The sequence below is a fragment of the Pseudopipra pipra genome, chromosome 19 (genome assembly GCF_036250125.1).
Source record: "Pseudopipra pipra isolate bDixPip1 chromosome 19, bDixPip1.hap1, whole genome shotgun sequence".
Classification (NCBI taxonomy): domain Eukaryota; kingdom Metazoa; phylum Chordata; class Aves; order Passeriformes; family Pipridae; genus Pseudopipra; species Pseudopipra pipra.
Genome location: NC_087567.1, coordinates 7,955,220 through 7,969,213, shown reverse-complemented (window position 1 = coordinate 7,969,213; position 13,994 = coordinate 7,955,220). Strand labels below are relative to the sequence as shown.

Below are 13,994 nucleotides of genomic sequence, written 5' to 3'. Positions count from 1 at the left end.
AGAATTTTTTTTTGGCAGGATTAGTAGCATTTAAGTGATTATCTTGATTAAATCTAAATTTACTTAAGAACAGGACTGGACTTTTTACTGTTGTTATTTGCCTACCAGAAACATAAACATGAAGGCCGTTTTCACACGAATACAAAGGCACACGTGTAGCCTTTAAAGACAATATATCTACAGCTCAGAAAGTATTCCATGCCTTAATGCTTGAGATGTGCCACTCTGACCTGTGACCCACATATACCCTCCTAGCTCCTGTTTTTCCAGCCCAAAGATATCTGGATAAAGGAAGACTCGTACACTCCACATCACCCCCTTCCCCACGCGTCCTTCCAGTTATTGAATAATACAAGACAAACAGTGACCTACTTTAGAAAAGCAGATGAAAAGAAAATGAAAACAAGACACATGACAACAGCGAGGAAACCATGGTAACTCTGACAGGCGACTGCTTTGCTTACTTTATTTTGGCCGGAGTGATCGGCGAGCTGAGCCTTCAGCTCTCCAATTTCAGCTTCCAGCAGGCGAATCACTTCCTCATAGTCCATCTCCATCCCCCGGGCCTGCCTCTGTGCAGCCTCGGCGAGATGGATCCGGCTCCGCAGGGCTCTCGTCTCCTCCACGGCTGCCTTGGCTTCCTGCAGGTTACACAGTTCCAGGGAAAAGTTACAATTCCCTTGAAAAGTTCCAAGCCCGGCTAACAGAAGAACAGATTTAACTCACAGGTGCTGCAGGTGAAGTCAGGGCTACCTGCCAGCGTTTACGGTTGGGTGGTTCCAGTGATAATTTTTAAAGTGTAGGATGTGAGGCCACCCCTGGAGTGCTGTGTCCAGTTCTGGGCCCCTCAGTTCAGGAAGGACATGGAGGGGCTGGAGCAGGTCCAGAGAAGAGCAACGAGGCTGGGGAAGGGACTGGAGCACAAGTGCTGTGAGGAGAGGCTGAGGGAGCTGGGGCTGTTCAGCCTGGAGAAGAGGAGGCTCAGGGGAGACCTCCTCACTCTCTACAACTCCCTGACAGGAGGTTGTAGCCAGGTGGGGGTTGTCTCTTTTCCCAGGCAACCATCAGCAAGGCAAGAGGGTATGGTCTTAAGCTGTGCCAGGGGAGGCTTAGGTTAAATATTAGAAAGAATTTTTTACAGAGAGGGTGATCAGACACTGGAATGGGCTGCCCAGGGAAGTGGTGGATTCTCCATCCCTGGAGGTTTTTAAGAAGAGACTGGATGTGGCATCAGTGCCATGGGCTGGGAACCACAGCGGGGTTGGATCAAGGGTTGGACTTGATGATCTCGGAGGTCCCTTCCAACCCAGCTGATTCTGTGATTCTATGAGTGAGCAAAACCCAGGTATTTACAGAGGCAGAATGTGCCTGATAAATTAAATAATAAAATCTATAATTAGTGTAAATCGAAAGGAATGAAAGGTTTTATAGAAATGCACCAGGTGCTGTTAATCTGCCCCCTCACTTCCATCCTAAAAAAGTGCTTTACTGAGATATTACTTCCTTTTATTATTATTGCCTGAATTCACACTCCAGTGAGTATCCTCCAAGGTGTATATCAGCAAGGCATATCCTTGGTTTTCCACTCCAGTCAGAGCTCACACATCATGGAGATGGACTCTTAATGCAAGTATTCTCAAAATCATTGCTTTTTTTAAATTTCTCTTTCTGCCTAGTTCCTGCTCCTATATCTTTATCCTCTATTATCACAGAAGAGTGTTAGATAAAATGTACATATAAATAATGTATGGAAAACAGAAAGCAGAAACCGTTAGTTTTTAATTCAGCAAACGTAATCCCTAAATGTTGCAAAATCTCACTTCGAGAAAGATACTTCACAGTTCATTTGACTACTGAATATTAATTCAAGTTAATTTTGATTTGTAAATTTAGAAAGTCAGACTAAAGGTCTGGACAACAGATGAGTTTACAAACTAGGAATAAAACAAACAAACTGCTCATGAAAAATGTAGACATACAGGCTCACTGGCACCAAAACCAACAAACCTTCTTTCCCCTTAGCTTTTAATTAATCAGTGGGAAAAGTAACTTTATAGCAATTTTCTGAAGAATTAAAGTTACAAGCTTTAAACACCCAAATGCACAGAGGCTTTTCTGTACAAATTCCTCAGTTAAGGACACTTAGGTGAATATCCTATTCCTAGTGTACCTATTATTAATATAACTATATCCTAGTTGGGAATGGAACTAGAGGGAGAACAGATGGGGGAAGAGGAGAAACACACTATGAATCTACAAAAAGTAGGAAATAACCTTCTAGAAAGTAGGCTTGAAATCACTGTTTCTGAAAAACCTAAATGACCAAATCTCCTATTTTTGTGGAAGAAATGGCATACAATATTTAAGAGGTGCCATAACGGAAATGTCTGGAGAGGTCAGCTAAGCTTACAAATGCAGATTTAATTCTTTCCTAACGCAGAAGGTTTTGCCCTGTGCAATCAATATCCTTCAAGTCATGTTTTCCTGTACTTTGTCATAATGTTTCTTCTGTAAAATGATCTACTAATCTCAGCTTCAGATGACTTTTGACTTGTACTCTGTTAGCCTGAATAAGCAATACAGTTCAGGCCATAGGTCAGTTAATCTCAGTGATATATATACAGGACACCATCTTCCTCAGATTTGCAATGGGTCTGCATAAATAAATAAAATACCACTGTGCACCCCAGCCCCTTAGGAAATACAGCAGAAGTGACCACACGTGCAGAACAGCAGCATCAGCAGTGAATACAGGTGATATTTGTGTTTTCTATAATTTACAGGTTTCTGTTACAGAGCACAAGCAATGATCGATCCATTTAAATGACCTTTAATTTCACAGCAGGTAGAATGATTTTTTTTTCCTCCTGAAAGCCTAAAGCATGAGATGAGCCTTTTTAACACTTATTCACCTCCACCTGGAGACCCAGACTATTCCAAAGCTTATTGCTCCATGTCTGCCTGTTATTTGGTGACTTGGTTTCATGGTTGTCTGTTTGCAGCACCACGAGCAGTGCAAGGGTCATCACTGAAAGCAGACTAGAACAATCCACCCCTCTTTTGAGCTGCTCAAAGCAGTTCTTTTTCCTAGAAACAATTCAGAGAACACAGGGACTTCTTAGAAGTTATGAATCTATACAAGCAGAGGTCAAAATTACTGCCTCTGGAGAGGGCACTTTTTTGCCACTCTGAGAAACAATATGACTCAACAGCAAGGAGAGCTGGGCCCTGCTGATCCAGAGCATGAGCTGTGAGTCTTCAGCAGCAAAGGTATCCTTCAGAAACAGGCTGGAGGTGGGAAAAAGAGCCTTGGAGACAAAAGGGAAAAGGTGCTCCGATGTTAAGTTTGACTAATATAAACGAACACAGAAGCCTTGACAAAGGGTGGCATCTTAAAAACCCACACACAGGAATTATTTAAATAAACTGACATCAGAAAAGTGAGGGGAAAATTGTTATAATGAAAAGGGAGGTCTTCGTTTTGAAATAAGACCTCCTTGAGATAAAGGTTTAATCTCATATAATCCAGAATTGCCTTTACTCCTCCATTGTTTTTTTCAGAAACCCGGTTGTTGAATATTAATTTCTCTGTAATAGCAGACTGAGTATGACCAGATTTCAACAGTGAAAGACCTAAAGGAATAATTAACAAACAATGGCTTCTTACATTACAATGAAACAATTACACACACTACAACCGAATTAGTAAAATTTTCTGACAAACCAGAGCTGTTTTCTGGAGCAGGGAGGCACAAAGGGAAAGGATACCACCAGCTTTCCCTGTTCTCCAGTTACTGCAGCTGGCACTGGGGTTCTGTGCAGGTAAGGGGCCCCCACCAGTAAAGAACAGATGGGTAACACCACAATTCAGCAACGTTTGCTCCTGTCCCACTCAACTGTTGTATGAAAGAAGTGTTCAAGGCCAGGCTGGATGGGGCTCTGAGCAACCTGGTCCCGTGGAAGGTGTCCCTGCCTGTGGCAGGGGGTGGAACAAGATGGTCTTTAAGGCCCCTTCCAAGCCAAACCATTCTGTGATTCTAAGACACAGCAGAAAAAGGATCTGCAGCTGCTAATATTGCATTTATATAAATGCCTGTTGGGACCATTTTTCCTACAACCAATAAGAAATTGAAAGCTGGAGGAGAGAAACCCAATTCTTACAAAATTTCAAGGGACAGGTTTCTTCCTGTGCCAGGTTCTATTTCTGCCTTGGATAAATCTGAGTGTCTGAAGCAGGTTTTATCCAAGTAATACTCCAGCCACCACAAACACTGGAACTAAAATATTCTCCTAAACTATGTGAAAATTCTAGTTACAATTCAATTATGTTTAGTCATTAATTTTACAAACACCGTATGCTGAAAAGCTAATGAAATGAAAATAAACCAAATACTTCTTTCAGGCAGGGTGAAATAAATTACATACTGCCTCCAAAATAGCAGCCATTCAAAGCCCAGAAAAAAATTAATAGGACAGCAAATCTCAGCCCTGTGAACTACGAGTCCAGCAGTTTGGGATACCACAAACAGCATCTTTGCAACCTTTCACATTTACTGTGTTTAGCTGAGGTGCTTCAGCTGACAATAACTGTGGAAAAAGCTTCAGTACAGAAGAGATCATTCAGGTTGGTTTGACCCAGGACTTTGAGGCAGCACAGGATACAGTCAAACTCCTCCAGGAGGACAGAAGACACTACAGAGTCCACGTTCATGCTGTTGACAAGACTTCAGGGACTCAAAAACACCTTTCTGTGTTTTGTGCCAATTTCATCCCAATTTCAAATTCAAAAAAGATCAGTTAATGTATTTTAGCTGTCATACATCAGTATTAGAAAAGACTTTCTACCTCATTTCAAATTTAGCAATACTTCCAATCCTAAGAGCTCACCCCTCCTGTTAGCCACTGATTCAAGCACTGTTTAATGAATTGCTACCAACAAAGCATGTTCATTAACCAGAATATTTGTACCCCTGTCTTAATTAAGCTGAAATCTCTGCAATTCACAATTAGTAGACAACAGAAATACCACAAAAGATACTCCCATATATGACTGGTAGCCTATAAAACCTTTTTTTCAGAGGAGCAGAGATTTTTAAAAAATGTTTAAATTCCACTGAATTCAGAAGGCCTTAAGCACATACTTAAATTGGGGTTTTGTTTACTTTGGTTGTTTGTCCCAATAATGTACTTATTAACTCATTTCACTAACTTCAGCCCAAGCTGGAAGGCATCACAAGTTAAATGGAAACTTGCACCCTAAGTAGCCCATTTTTAAAAACCTTTGTATCACTATGAATTGCATTGTTAATATTGGTTCCAAATGACAGAAATACGTATAATAATATATATATAAAACACTTGAAAATGCACCAAGTATAAACAGAACTAAAATTTCCATGAAAAGCCCACTTGTAGTGCTGTAATTACATATAATTTATTATTTCTGTTTCATTTCACCGTGTGGAACCTTTTGAAGGCTCACTAGGAGATCAGTATTTAGCCCCGGGAGGTTTGCACGGCAAAGCTGAACTTCCCCACCACAGGACAGCACCTGAGAAAAATAAAAGTGTGAGGACCTCGAGTGGTGGCAAACGGGCATTACTGGTGCTTAAAGCACCCTCTCAGACCAGCCTGGTCCAAGTCTGCCTTCCCAGTAAGAGCAGGTTTGCACTGGGCTTTGTACTTTCTAATAGCTTTAGTCTAGAATAATAGCCTGAACATCTGCTCTGGTTTGAACCCCTATTAGTGAATGGAAACGTGAAATGCATTGTTGGAACACACCTGCAGTTAAATTTTATCCAGAAGATAATCCAATTTATTTCCCTGCCATCCCACAGTGCAACAGCACAACATCAATGGAACAAGCTTTCAAGCAGTTCCCTTATATTCAAGGAGCAAAAAGTAATAATGAAGGTGCTCAACAAGTCCACACACATAAGCAAAAATATAAAATATAGCAGTACCTAGGAAGACTTTTTAAACTGTATCTTACATTTTTACACATGACATCTGATGGAGCAGATATTCCCTACAGGTTTCTCATGGCTATTTGTAACAGTACAGGAGAGAAGAAGGGCAGGCAGCTCATTAGAAGAGATGAGCTGACAGGATGTTCAGGAGAAGAAGGGAACAGGAAAGTTACTTGGGTTTGAATCCTGGCTATAAGTGACATGAGACTTACATGCAGTTGGAAATTTCCTTTTAGAGACACAAGAAGGCTGAATTTTGTATGAAACTGTGATTTCTTCTCTCATAATTACAGATATATTTGGAGACAGAAACAAGACATTCCTCACAAAATCCTCACCATCACTTTTTTTCCTGGTAAATGTCAGGTTGCATTGTCAAGTGTGTCTGTTTTTTCATGCTTAAGACTTTGGCTGCCATACAAAATAGTTAGTGTTAGGACTGTAAATTAGGGACACTGTTGCCTAAGAACAGCAAAATCACAACACCAGAAAGGTACTACATCATTATCCATCCTCACTGATCCAGGTTGTCTTAGGGTTCCTACCTCAATTCAACAGCAGAGGAGTATTACTGCTCTAAAAACTGAAGGGTTAATACTCTCTACTTCTAATCAAAAGGTTTGTAGCAACAAAAGAACCACTTTGTGTTGAAATCAGTGTGAAAGTATGGTCTATATGAGCATCACAACACAAAGAAGTGTTCCCTTCTCCTTTCCACAAGAAAAGAGTTAAAAAAATTTAAAAATAATTATAATTTTAAGAAACTTCAACATACTTGCTTGACTGCTTGTAGCTGCTCTGTTAACTGTTTCTGTGCATTCACAGATTCAGACAATTCTTCCTGTTAAAAAAAAAAAAAGGAGAAGAAAGAATTAATGATTCAGACTGGAAGAGTTTTTAGTCCTAAAACTCAATTAGCTCCTTCAAAACTACAGGTAGCAATTCTTAACTTTTATCCATGTACTTTCTGCCTTCTGTACAACTACTGTGTCTGTTAACAATGCTGTATAATCAGAAACACACATATTAAAAAAGTTCTGGTGGCAATAATAAGTAATGAACAGCTTTTATAAAACCTTTGACAACCCCAACTTCCCATCTCTCAAAGCCAGCTTTTCAGTGAGTTCAGTGAGACTGGTGAGGTTACTTGAGCATTTGAGGATTCTTCACTGAACATTTCTGGGATATGTGGAAAAGAGTATAAAAAAATGAGACTATTTCAGATTAATCATTGTCAGTTTTCAACATCAGCAATTTAGGGACTCGTGATAAGTATTCACTGCTTCAACACTCAATGGAAATTGGGTTCTTTCATTTCAGTACAAAGCTTTCAGAAGAAGAAGCCTCGTGCACAGAACAAAGCACAGACCTTTGGCCATATCAACCCAATGTTTTCGTAATTTATAGCAAGAAAGAATTTTTTTTGGACCAGGAGGGAATTTGTATAATGGTCTATATCCTCAGATCAATTTTCCTGTCCAAGAACAAAAGCTACATATGCTGAATACAGAAATTTTTACCTTTTGGTATGTTAAAAAAGCAATTCAGGACCATGGGGGCGTGATTGTAACCCAGGGTATTAAGAAACAATAAATATATTCGTTGCTTTAGGTTTTAGGAATTTCGTAAAGTACTTTGGAACATGATTAATTTATCCCCCAGTTCTGATTTCTTTCAAAAGTATCACTACATGCTCAGACTCTGCAGTTACTAAGATCACATTTTTATCTCTAAATAAAATTGCCTGGCAAATCAGTCACTTCTCCAAATTCACTTTTGCAAAATATCTGCTTAGTTTCATTTCTCTGTGGATCAGAGTAAACAAATGTGTTAGGATTCAGTATAACAAATAAAATTTACTGTCTCCAGAAATATATTATAAGCAATCTTCAAATGTATTAGGACTGTTTGCTCTGCCTTTGTACTTAATCATGACAAATTCCACATAAAATTCAAAATAAGAACAGTAAATTACTACATACACTCCAAAAAATGATTAGTCTCTTGAATAATTTAGAGCAAATAAAAATGGTTACCTTTAATTTACTAATTTCTTTTAAAGCTTCATTTCTTTCTTTCTTAAGTCTTTCCACGTCATCCTCCAAAGAATTACAGGTTACAAACTATTTAAATACATAAGGTTAGAATGTATTGCTAACTGTGTCTTCCATAATCTTTAACATCTTATATTAAGAGGTCTTGTTAATAAAATTAGAGGAAAATCTTAACTTTAAAACAATTTAAAGCTCTGAAAATGCTAAAAATGTTTAAGAAAATTTTGACCAACTTATCTTCCCAAGGAATAATTATTTTTCCTGTTAAAGTGGATTAATAAAAGTACTTTTTGAAGTATCGAGAAAACATCATTAATAGCCCGTTTTTTTTTCATTATTTTAAATATGTCCTTTTATTTTAGTATTCATATGCTAAAAATGATCTTTTTTACAGTCAGCTCTAGAATAAATGATTTTCACAGTAGCAGGAGCTCAAATCACTTGGCCCAGTAATTGTTTGTCATTCACACAGGTTTTAGCAATTCCATTAAGAAATCTCAGAAAATCCCTGTTGTCCAAACTTATAACAAACCACAACATAATTATATTAATTGCTCTCCTGCAAATCAGACTGCTTAATAAAGCTTCACAGAAACTGGGTTACCTTAAAGAACCCTGGGATATGGAGCTGTTTTAAACATCTGCCCAAAATTTGGAATAATTTCACATACAATACACCCTCCAATAATCTCCTCCCAACAATTAAAACACTGTTCAAGCACATATTTTTACCTGTGGATCCTGTAAGCTGGAAACTTCACTGCCCCCAAATGTGACAGATTTGTGGCCATCATCTGCTGTATTTGAGAACAGATTCCTTGAAACTTCAATGAAATCTAAAAAACAGTTCACATTTTGTTGCTGCAGCCCGTAAGTTCACTTCAGCAGCAGTGTCACTAAATGCAACACAACTCCAAATATCACAACGAACAGCCAGTCTTTTATAAATGCAGCTTAAGCTTTCTAAAGGAAAATATGAAAATCAGACACATCCCTCTCAAGAGAAGCTTTTGGTAAAGCTGGTAAAGAATAAAAATGTCCAAAACACATCCTGGGAAGAAATATCCTCAAAATTAAGTCGTGAAGGACAAAAGAAAACAAAGGTGGTGTGAAAGTTCAGCTTCCAAGTACCTGTTCAGGGATGCTTTACATTTGGCAGGTCTCTGTGACAAATGAAAAGAAATCTGCACACCAGGTCTACACCTGCCCTTCCCAATAATTAATTATGTTTGAGGAGACACATTATCTCTGCAGGAAAAGGGAAACAATTTCATGCTGGCTCAGAGCTCGTGGTTTCCTCTGCAGGTCCTTTAAACCCCTGACAGAGACCCGGGAAAACTGATGTTGGCTAAATTGAAAGTTCTAAATACAAACACTGCATCACTCACAATCAACGTGGCTTGGATGACCATTCATTATGAATGTATTAAAAAAAAAAATCTGCCACGATATGACAGAAAAGTGGAAATATAAAGGGCAGTTAGTTTACTCCACATAAAATCTGATGGAAGATCCGGTATCTTTCATGATGAGATACTTGAAAATCCAGTGTCTTTTTGGATGGTTAAGGATAAAATATTACTTTTCACACACTAGTTTTTGATGCTGTTCTTCATAAACTTTAGGAAAAGTGAAATTTCCATCAGTTTTAGCATCAGAACTTTCATGTCTCACAGCTTTTGAAAAATATTTTTAAATTGTCAGTGTCACCAACCAAAATTGTCATAACCAACAGAAGCAACTCATTCCCATCAGAATTAGGTTTAGCCAGAAGAATTGTGATGGTCTCCATGCAAATCTCTTTCTATATGCAATAGCTGAAATGTTCTTGCTTCTCACAAACTGAAGTTAAAAAATCCATCAGTTTAGTCCCTTCAAGAAGTCTCTTTAACCATCAATACTTTCCCAAGTAATTTTTGGAACAATTACAGCTCCCTATTGTCAAGGTAAAAAATTTAGGCATTTGTGAGCACAAAATAAAGCTTTCCCAGGGCTGCTCTTAATTAGATAAATTTGTGATTTGCTTTCCCAATACTTAGTTTCAGAATTTCAAGCGCATTTTTATACAGTAGAATAAGGTTCTTGCCTCAAACTATCATTTTATTTGCAGCAGCAACCCAATAGTGACAGAAAATATATTAAATGGTTATTATCTATAATTTCTGTACTCCTACTTTTCATTCTTTTCCATAGTAATTAACAAATTATTACCTCCAAAAGACACTGTTCCTTTAGAATCTTTCTGAAGTTGCTGCCTGAGGGCTAGCTGCTGTTCATCTGTGAGCTGAATCCCAAGATAATTCAATGCCTGAAAGGAAAAAACTTATTTTGGAGTAAAAAAAGAAAGGACTAGGGATAATGACTGCAGGGACATGGGGGAGTAATTAAAGAGCTATACTTCAAAGAGCCTTTGTATCCTGGTACACTCTCACTGACAACACTTTTATTCCAGAGCCACTCTGTGACTTTTCCTTCTAATTGAGAGATGTACAGATATTATTTAACCTTGAATATGGATGAGTGTAATAAGCAAAACCCTTTGTCCTTAATAACTGCCTTAAAAATCCTGAGGGATGTTCGGATTCCCAGAAGAGTTAATCAGTAATTAGATTAACAAAACCAGTAATTTGCCCAATATATAAAATGAAGTATTGCCCTGCAACACGAAAGAACTGCTCAAATGGAAAATTTTGTGTGTAATTTATACCTTTAAAGTTTGTCAGCCTAGGAATATTGTCCAGATGTTTTACCTGCATCAGGAAGGGGGAGGAAGGAAAACTCCAAAGATTTTAAGTATTTACCCTCTCCAGTTTTTCTGTTTTGAGACGAATAGACGAGTTCCTTCCTCGAGGCTCATAATCATCATTCTGGCTGGGGGCAAGAGCTAAGAGGAAAAAAATTAATTAATAATTATCTAGTTGTAACTATTGCTTTGAAAAATTTGTTCTAAAGGTCTGCTTGTCAAGTGGGTGCCAGCTAAATACCCACTTGCTAAAAAGACATGTTAACACTTAGACTGACTTTTTTTTTTTTAAAGGACGCAGTTGTAATAAACAAAAATTATGGGTATCAATCACCTACACTATTTTTTTTTGTATAAAGAAGTGACAAGTAGCAAATTAGCAGAAAGGAACCAGGAATAACTGAGTGATCCATCAAGCATATGGCTTATACTGGTGGTGTTTTCTCTTCTCTCAGAGATACACTGATACCCAGGAAACAGAAGGGGAAACACAGTTGTGAATTCCAAGAGAGACCTCCAAGACACACCCTCATCACAACTGACAGCTCCCAAAAACATATGGAGTGATCCAGAAAACACTGGGGAAAGAGAGGGGATGACCTGTTGCCAACTAAGGGCTGTGTGGAGGGAGCTTAGACTGAATTTCCCAGGCTCCTTAGGAACTCTTTTCCAAGAACTGTCACCCATCAGCCCCTTCCCCAAGTTCCCATGTTTTCAGCCAGTTGCATTAATAACCTGTGGTGCACCTACTGCATTTCCAACACACACAAACCATGAGGCTGAGGAAGGGAGAAGAAGGCAGCAGCACCAAGCAGCCCCTATGCAAGATTTCACAATAATTGCCTCTTTTTTTTTTTTTCCTTTTTGTGTGTGCATGCTGAGTTTTGATGGAACTTGAGAAACACAGTCACAGCTTTGTCATGTTTCAGACACACCTGTGGCTACAACACAACCACCTCTGGCAGCCTTTGCTCACAGACAGCAGGCAGAAGGAGCAGTGAACTGCCTATTGCTTTGGATTTTAGGTCTGGGCACGTAGAAAAAATTCATGGTTTGCATTCATTAGTTATAAATCTAATTTAGATCTTAATTCACTGTTTCATTAATGGATTAGAGAGGTACCAAAACCAAACCCAGCATTTAAAAAGCGAAGGATTTTGCAGTTTGAGATTCTCTCTAAAGGAACAGAAGGAAGCGCAGAGAACTCTATTTTTTTTTTTAAATTTTTTTAGTTTCACAGCATATCAGTTTCCAAGCTCCAAGTAATTTACATTCTCTCTATATGCCAAAAGCATAAACCAAAACATCTTGAAAATCTCTGACACTAACACCTCTCACATGCTATATTAAATTCTGAAGACAGTGGGCTAAGCCTCGGTGGAATTGGCACACTTCCTTTGAGCTCAGAATGAAAAAGCCTCTCGTATGGGTTTGTGCAAAAAACTTTTCAAAACTATGCTGATTTTTTCATAAAGCATAAAAAAAAAAATCCTCTAAGAGATACTTTAATTTTTTCAAGGTTATCTTTGAAAGGTTATCCTCGCTAAAGGGCAGCATGAAAGAAGAGGCAGGTTTGACAAAGGATGTGCTATTAAATAGGAAGAAAATGAAACATAAGAAACAGCACAAACTGGAGCTGCAAGTGTTTGTCCTTTCCACTCCACTACCCACTTATTCAGATGTGTTAAGAAACTGTGGCCTTCTTGGTCTCTTTAAACAATAAAGCTCCTGGGTATTGCATTATATTAACCAAGAGTCTCATATTCTGAATATATTAAAAAACAGCCTTTTGTCTTGTTCCTTTCATTTAGTTGAGGTGTTTTTCATGGTCAATATGAAAATCTGTGTGATCAATAATCTCCAGGTATATTCAATACTACAATCTTTCCAGTTCCAGAAGTTCACATTCATTCAGCTCACCCTTCAAGGAAGGGAGACAACCAGTCAGATTTGCATTATAGGAACTGTTTCATTTTAAATTTGAATATCTAATACGGGCTATAATAAATGCAGGTATAATTTAAGTAACACCAGTGGAAAAACATCTGGAATGAATCAGATCCTGTATGTTTGTTCTTCCTCTTCTCAGTAAATTAGACACCAAGTTGAGGAGCTCAGGTTATGCTTAATTGCTACTACCTGAAGAAAAAGGATATAGTTCAGGTCTTCATACAGAAATACAGAACAGAGTCAGTTCTGTCACTGTGCCAATGGGGACTCTCATTATTGGGTCAGACTCCTGCATTTTCACTGTTTCTAAACACAACACATATTTGTTTCCCAAAGGAATTACAATTGTTCAGCTCAAATCTGGTTCTGACCAAATTCTGCAAACTCTGTTTTTCCTTAAGTGTTGTTTTCAAAGTAGATATTTAGAGAGATGATCAAAGTGACTCTTGTCTTTGTTCAAATGCCATGGCTCCCAAACATAAATATTAACATATATATTCTATTTGTTATGAATTGAAAGGCTGTTAGAGGTCTGCATGTTATTTCTACCCCTCCAATATGCTGCCCTGATTTAAACAAAAAACCCCATGCAAGCAGCACACATCCACAGAATTTCATCAAATCAAGAAAGCACAGTTTCTATGGCAACCTAATCTTGATCTATATGTGAGTCTTCATTATCTGGTTTCTCCTGAGTCTATTATCATTACTGCTGTATAGCAAATGTTGTGATCACTCGTTTTTGTTTGGTTTCAGCTGTTTGTTACAGACAATGTAAGTTATATTTGACAGAAGCTCCTAAAAATCCATTGATCTCAGTCCTTTATTTAGGACTATAAAAATATTCCTTTTTTTTGAAGACTACTGAGTCTCACCATGTAGTGTGTGCTGCAAGAGTTATCAAAGGAAAAAAAAAAGAGGGTGGCAGGGAATGAAGTCAGCACTTACCCGTGGCAGACACATCAGCAGGACTGTTGTCTGGAGGAGTTACTGGAGATTGCTCTCCCATCTTGACTCCAGTTTCCATCTACAAAAGAAAAGCAAAAGCCATGAAACACCACTCCTGAAGCAGATCACAAGCTAAACTAGAAATACACATTAATGCAAAGAGAGAGGGACAGGAAGGAAGACCAGGGGGAGAAAAAAGGGCTGGACAGATCAAAGCAACAATGGAAGGCACGGAGGGGGTGCTGCTGGTGAGAAGGGATGGCACTGGAAAAACTCAGATCAGGGCCTCTTCAAAACCCTGGGTTTTGAATATCTCTACAGATTAAGATA

General features: G+C 38.4%; 1 protein-coding gene across 6 annotated transcripts in view; it reads right to left on the bottom strand.

Annotated features, from left to right (window-relative positions):
• STXBP4 (syntaxin binding protein 4) overlaps positions 1 to 13,994 on the bottom strand; it is a 67,753-nt gene that overhangs the window by 35,501 nt on the left and 18,258 nt on the right. For 5 of the 6 annotated variants that reach the window (XM_064676016.1, XM_064676017.1, XM_064676019.1 and 2 more), the window contains 7 exons: positions 13,665 to 13,743; positions 10,825 to 10,907; positions 10,235 to 10,331; positions 8,756 to 8,859; positions 8,006 to 8,092; positions 6,745 to 6,810; positions 465 to 641 (listed from right to left, as the gene is read on the bottom strand). In XM_064676016.1, the coding sequence (XP_064532086.1) occupies positions 465 to 641; positions 6,745 to 6,810; positions 8,006 to 8,092; positions 8,756 to 8,859; positions 10,235 to 10,331; positions 10,825 to 10,907; positions 13,665 to 13,743 (693 nt within the window). The remainder of the gene's footprint in view (positions 1 to 464; positions 642 to 6,744; positions 6,811 to 8,005; positions 8,093 to 8,755; positions 8,860 to 10,234; positions 10,332 to 10,824; positions 10,908 to 13,664; positions 13,744 to 13,994) is intronic. The other variant, XM_064676018.1, reaches the window with a different exon arrangement.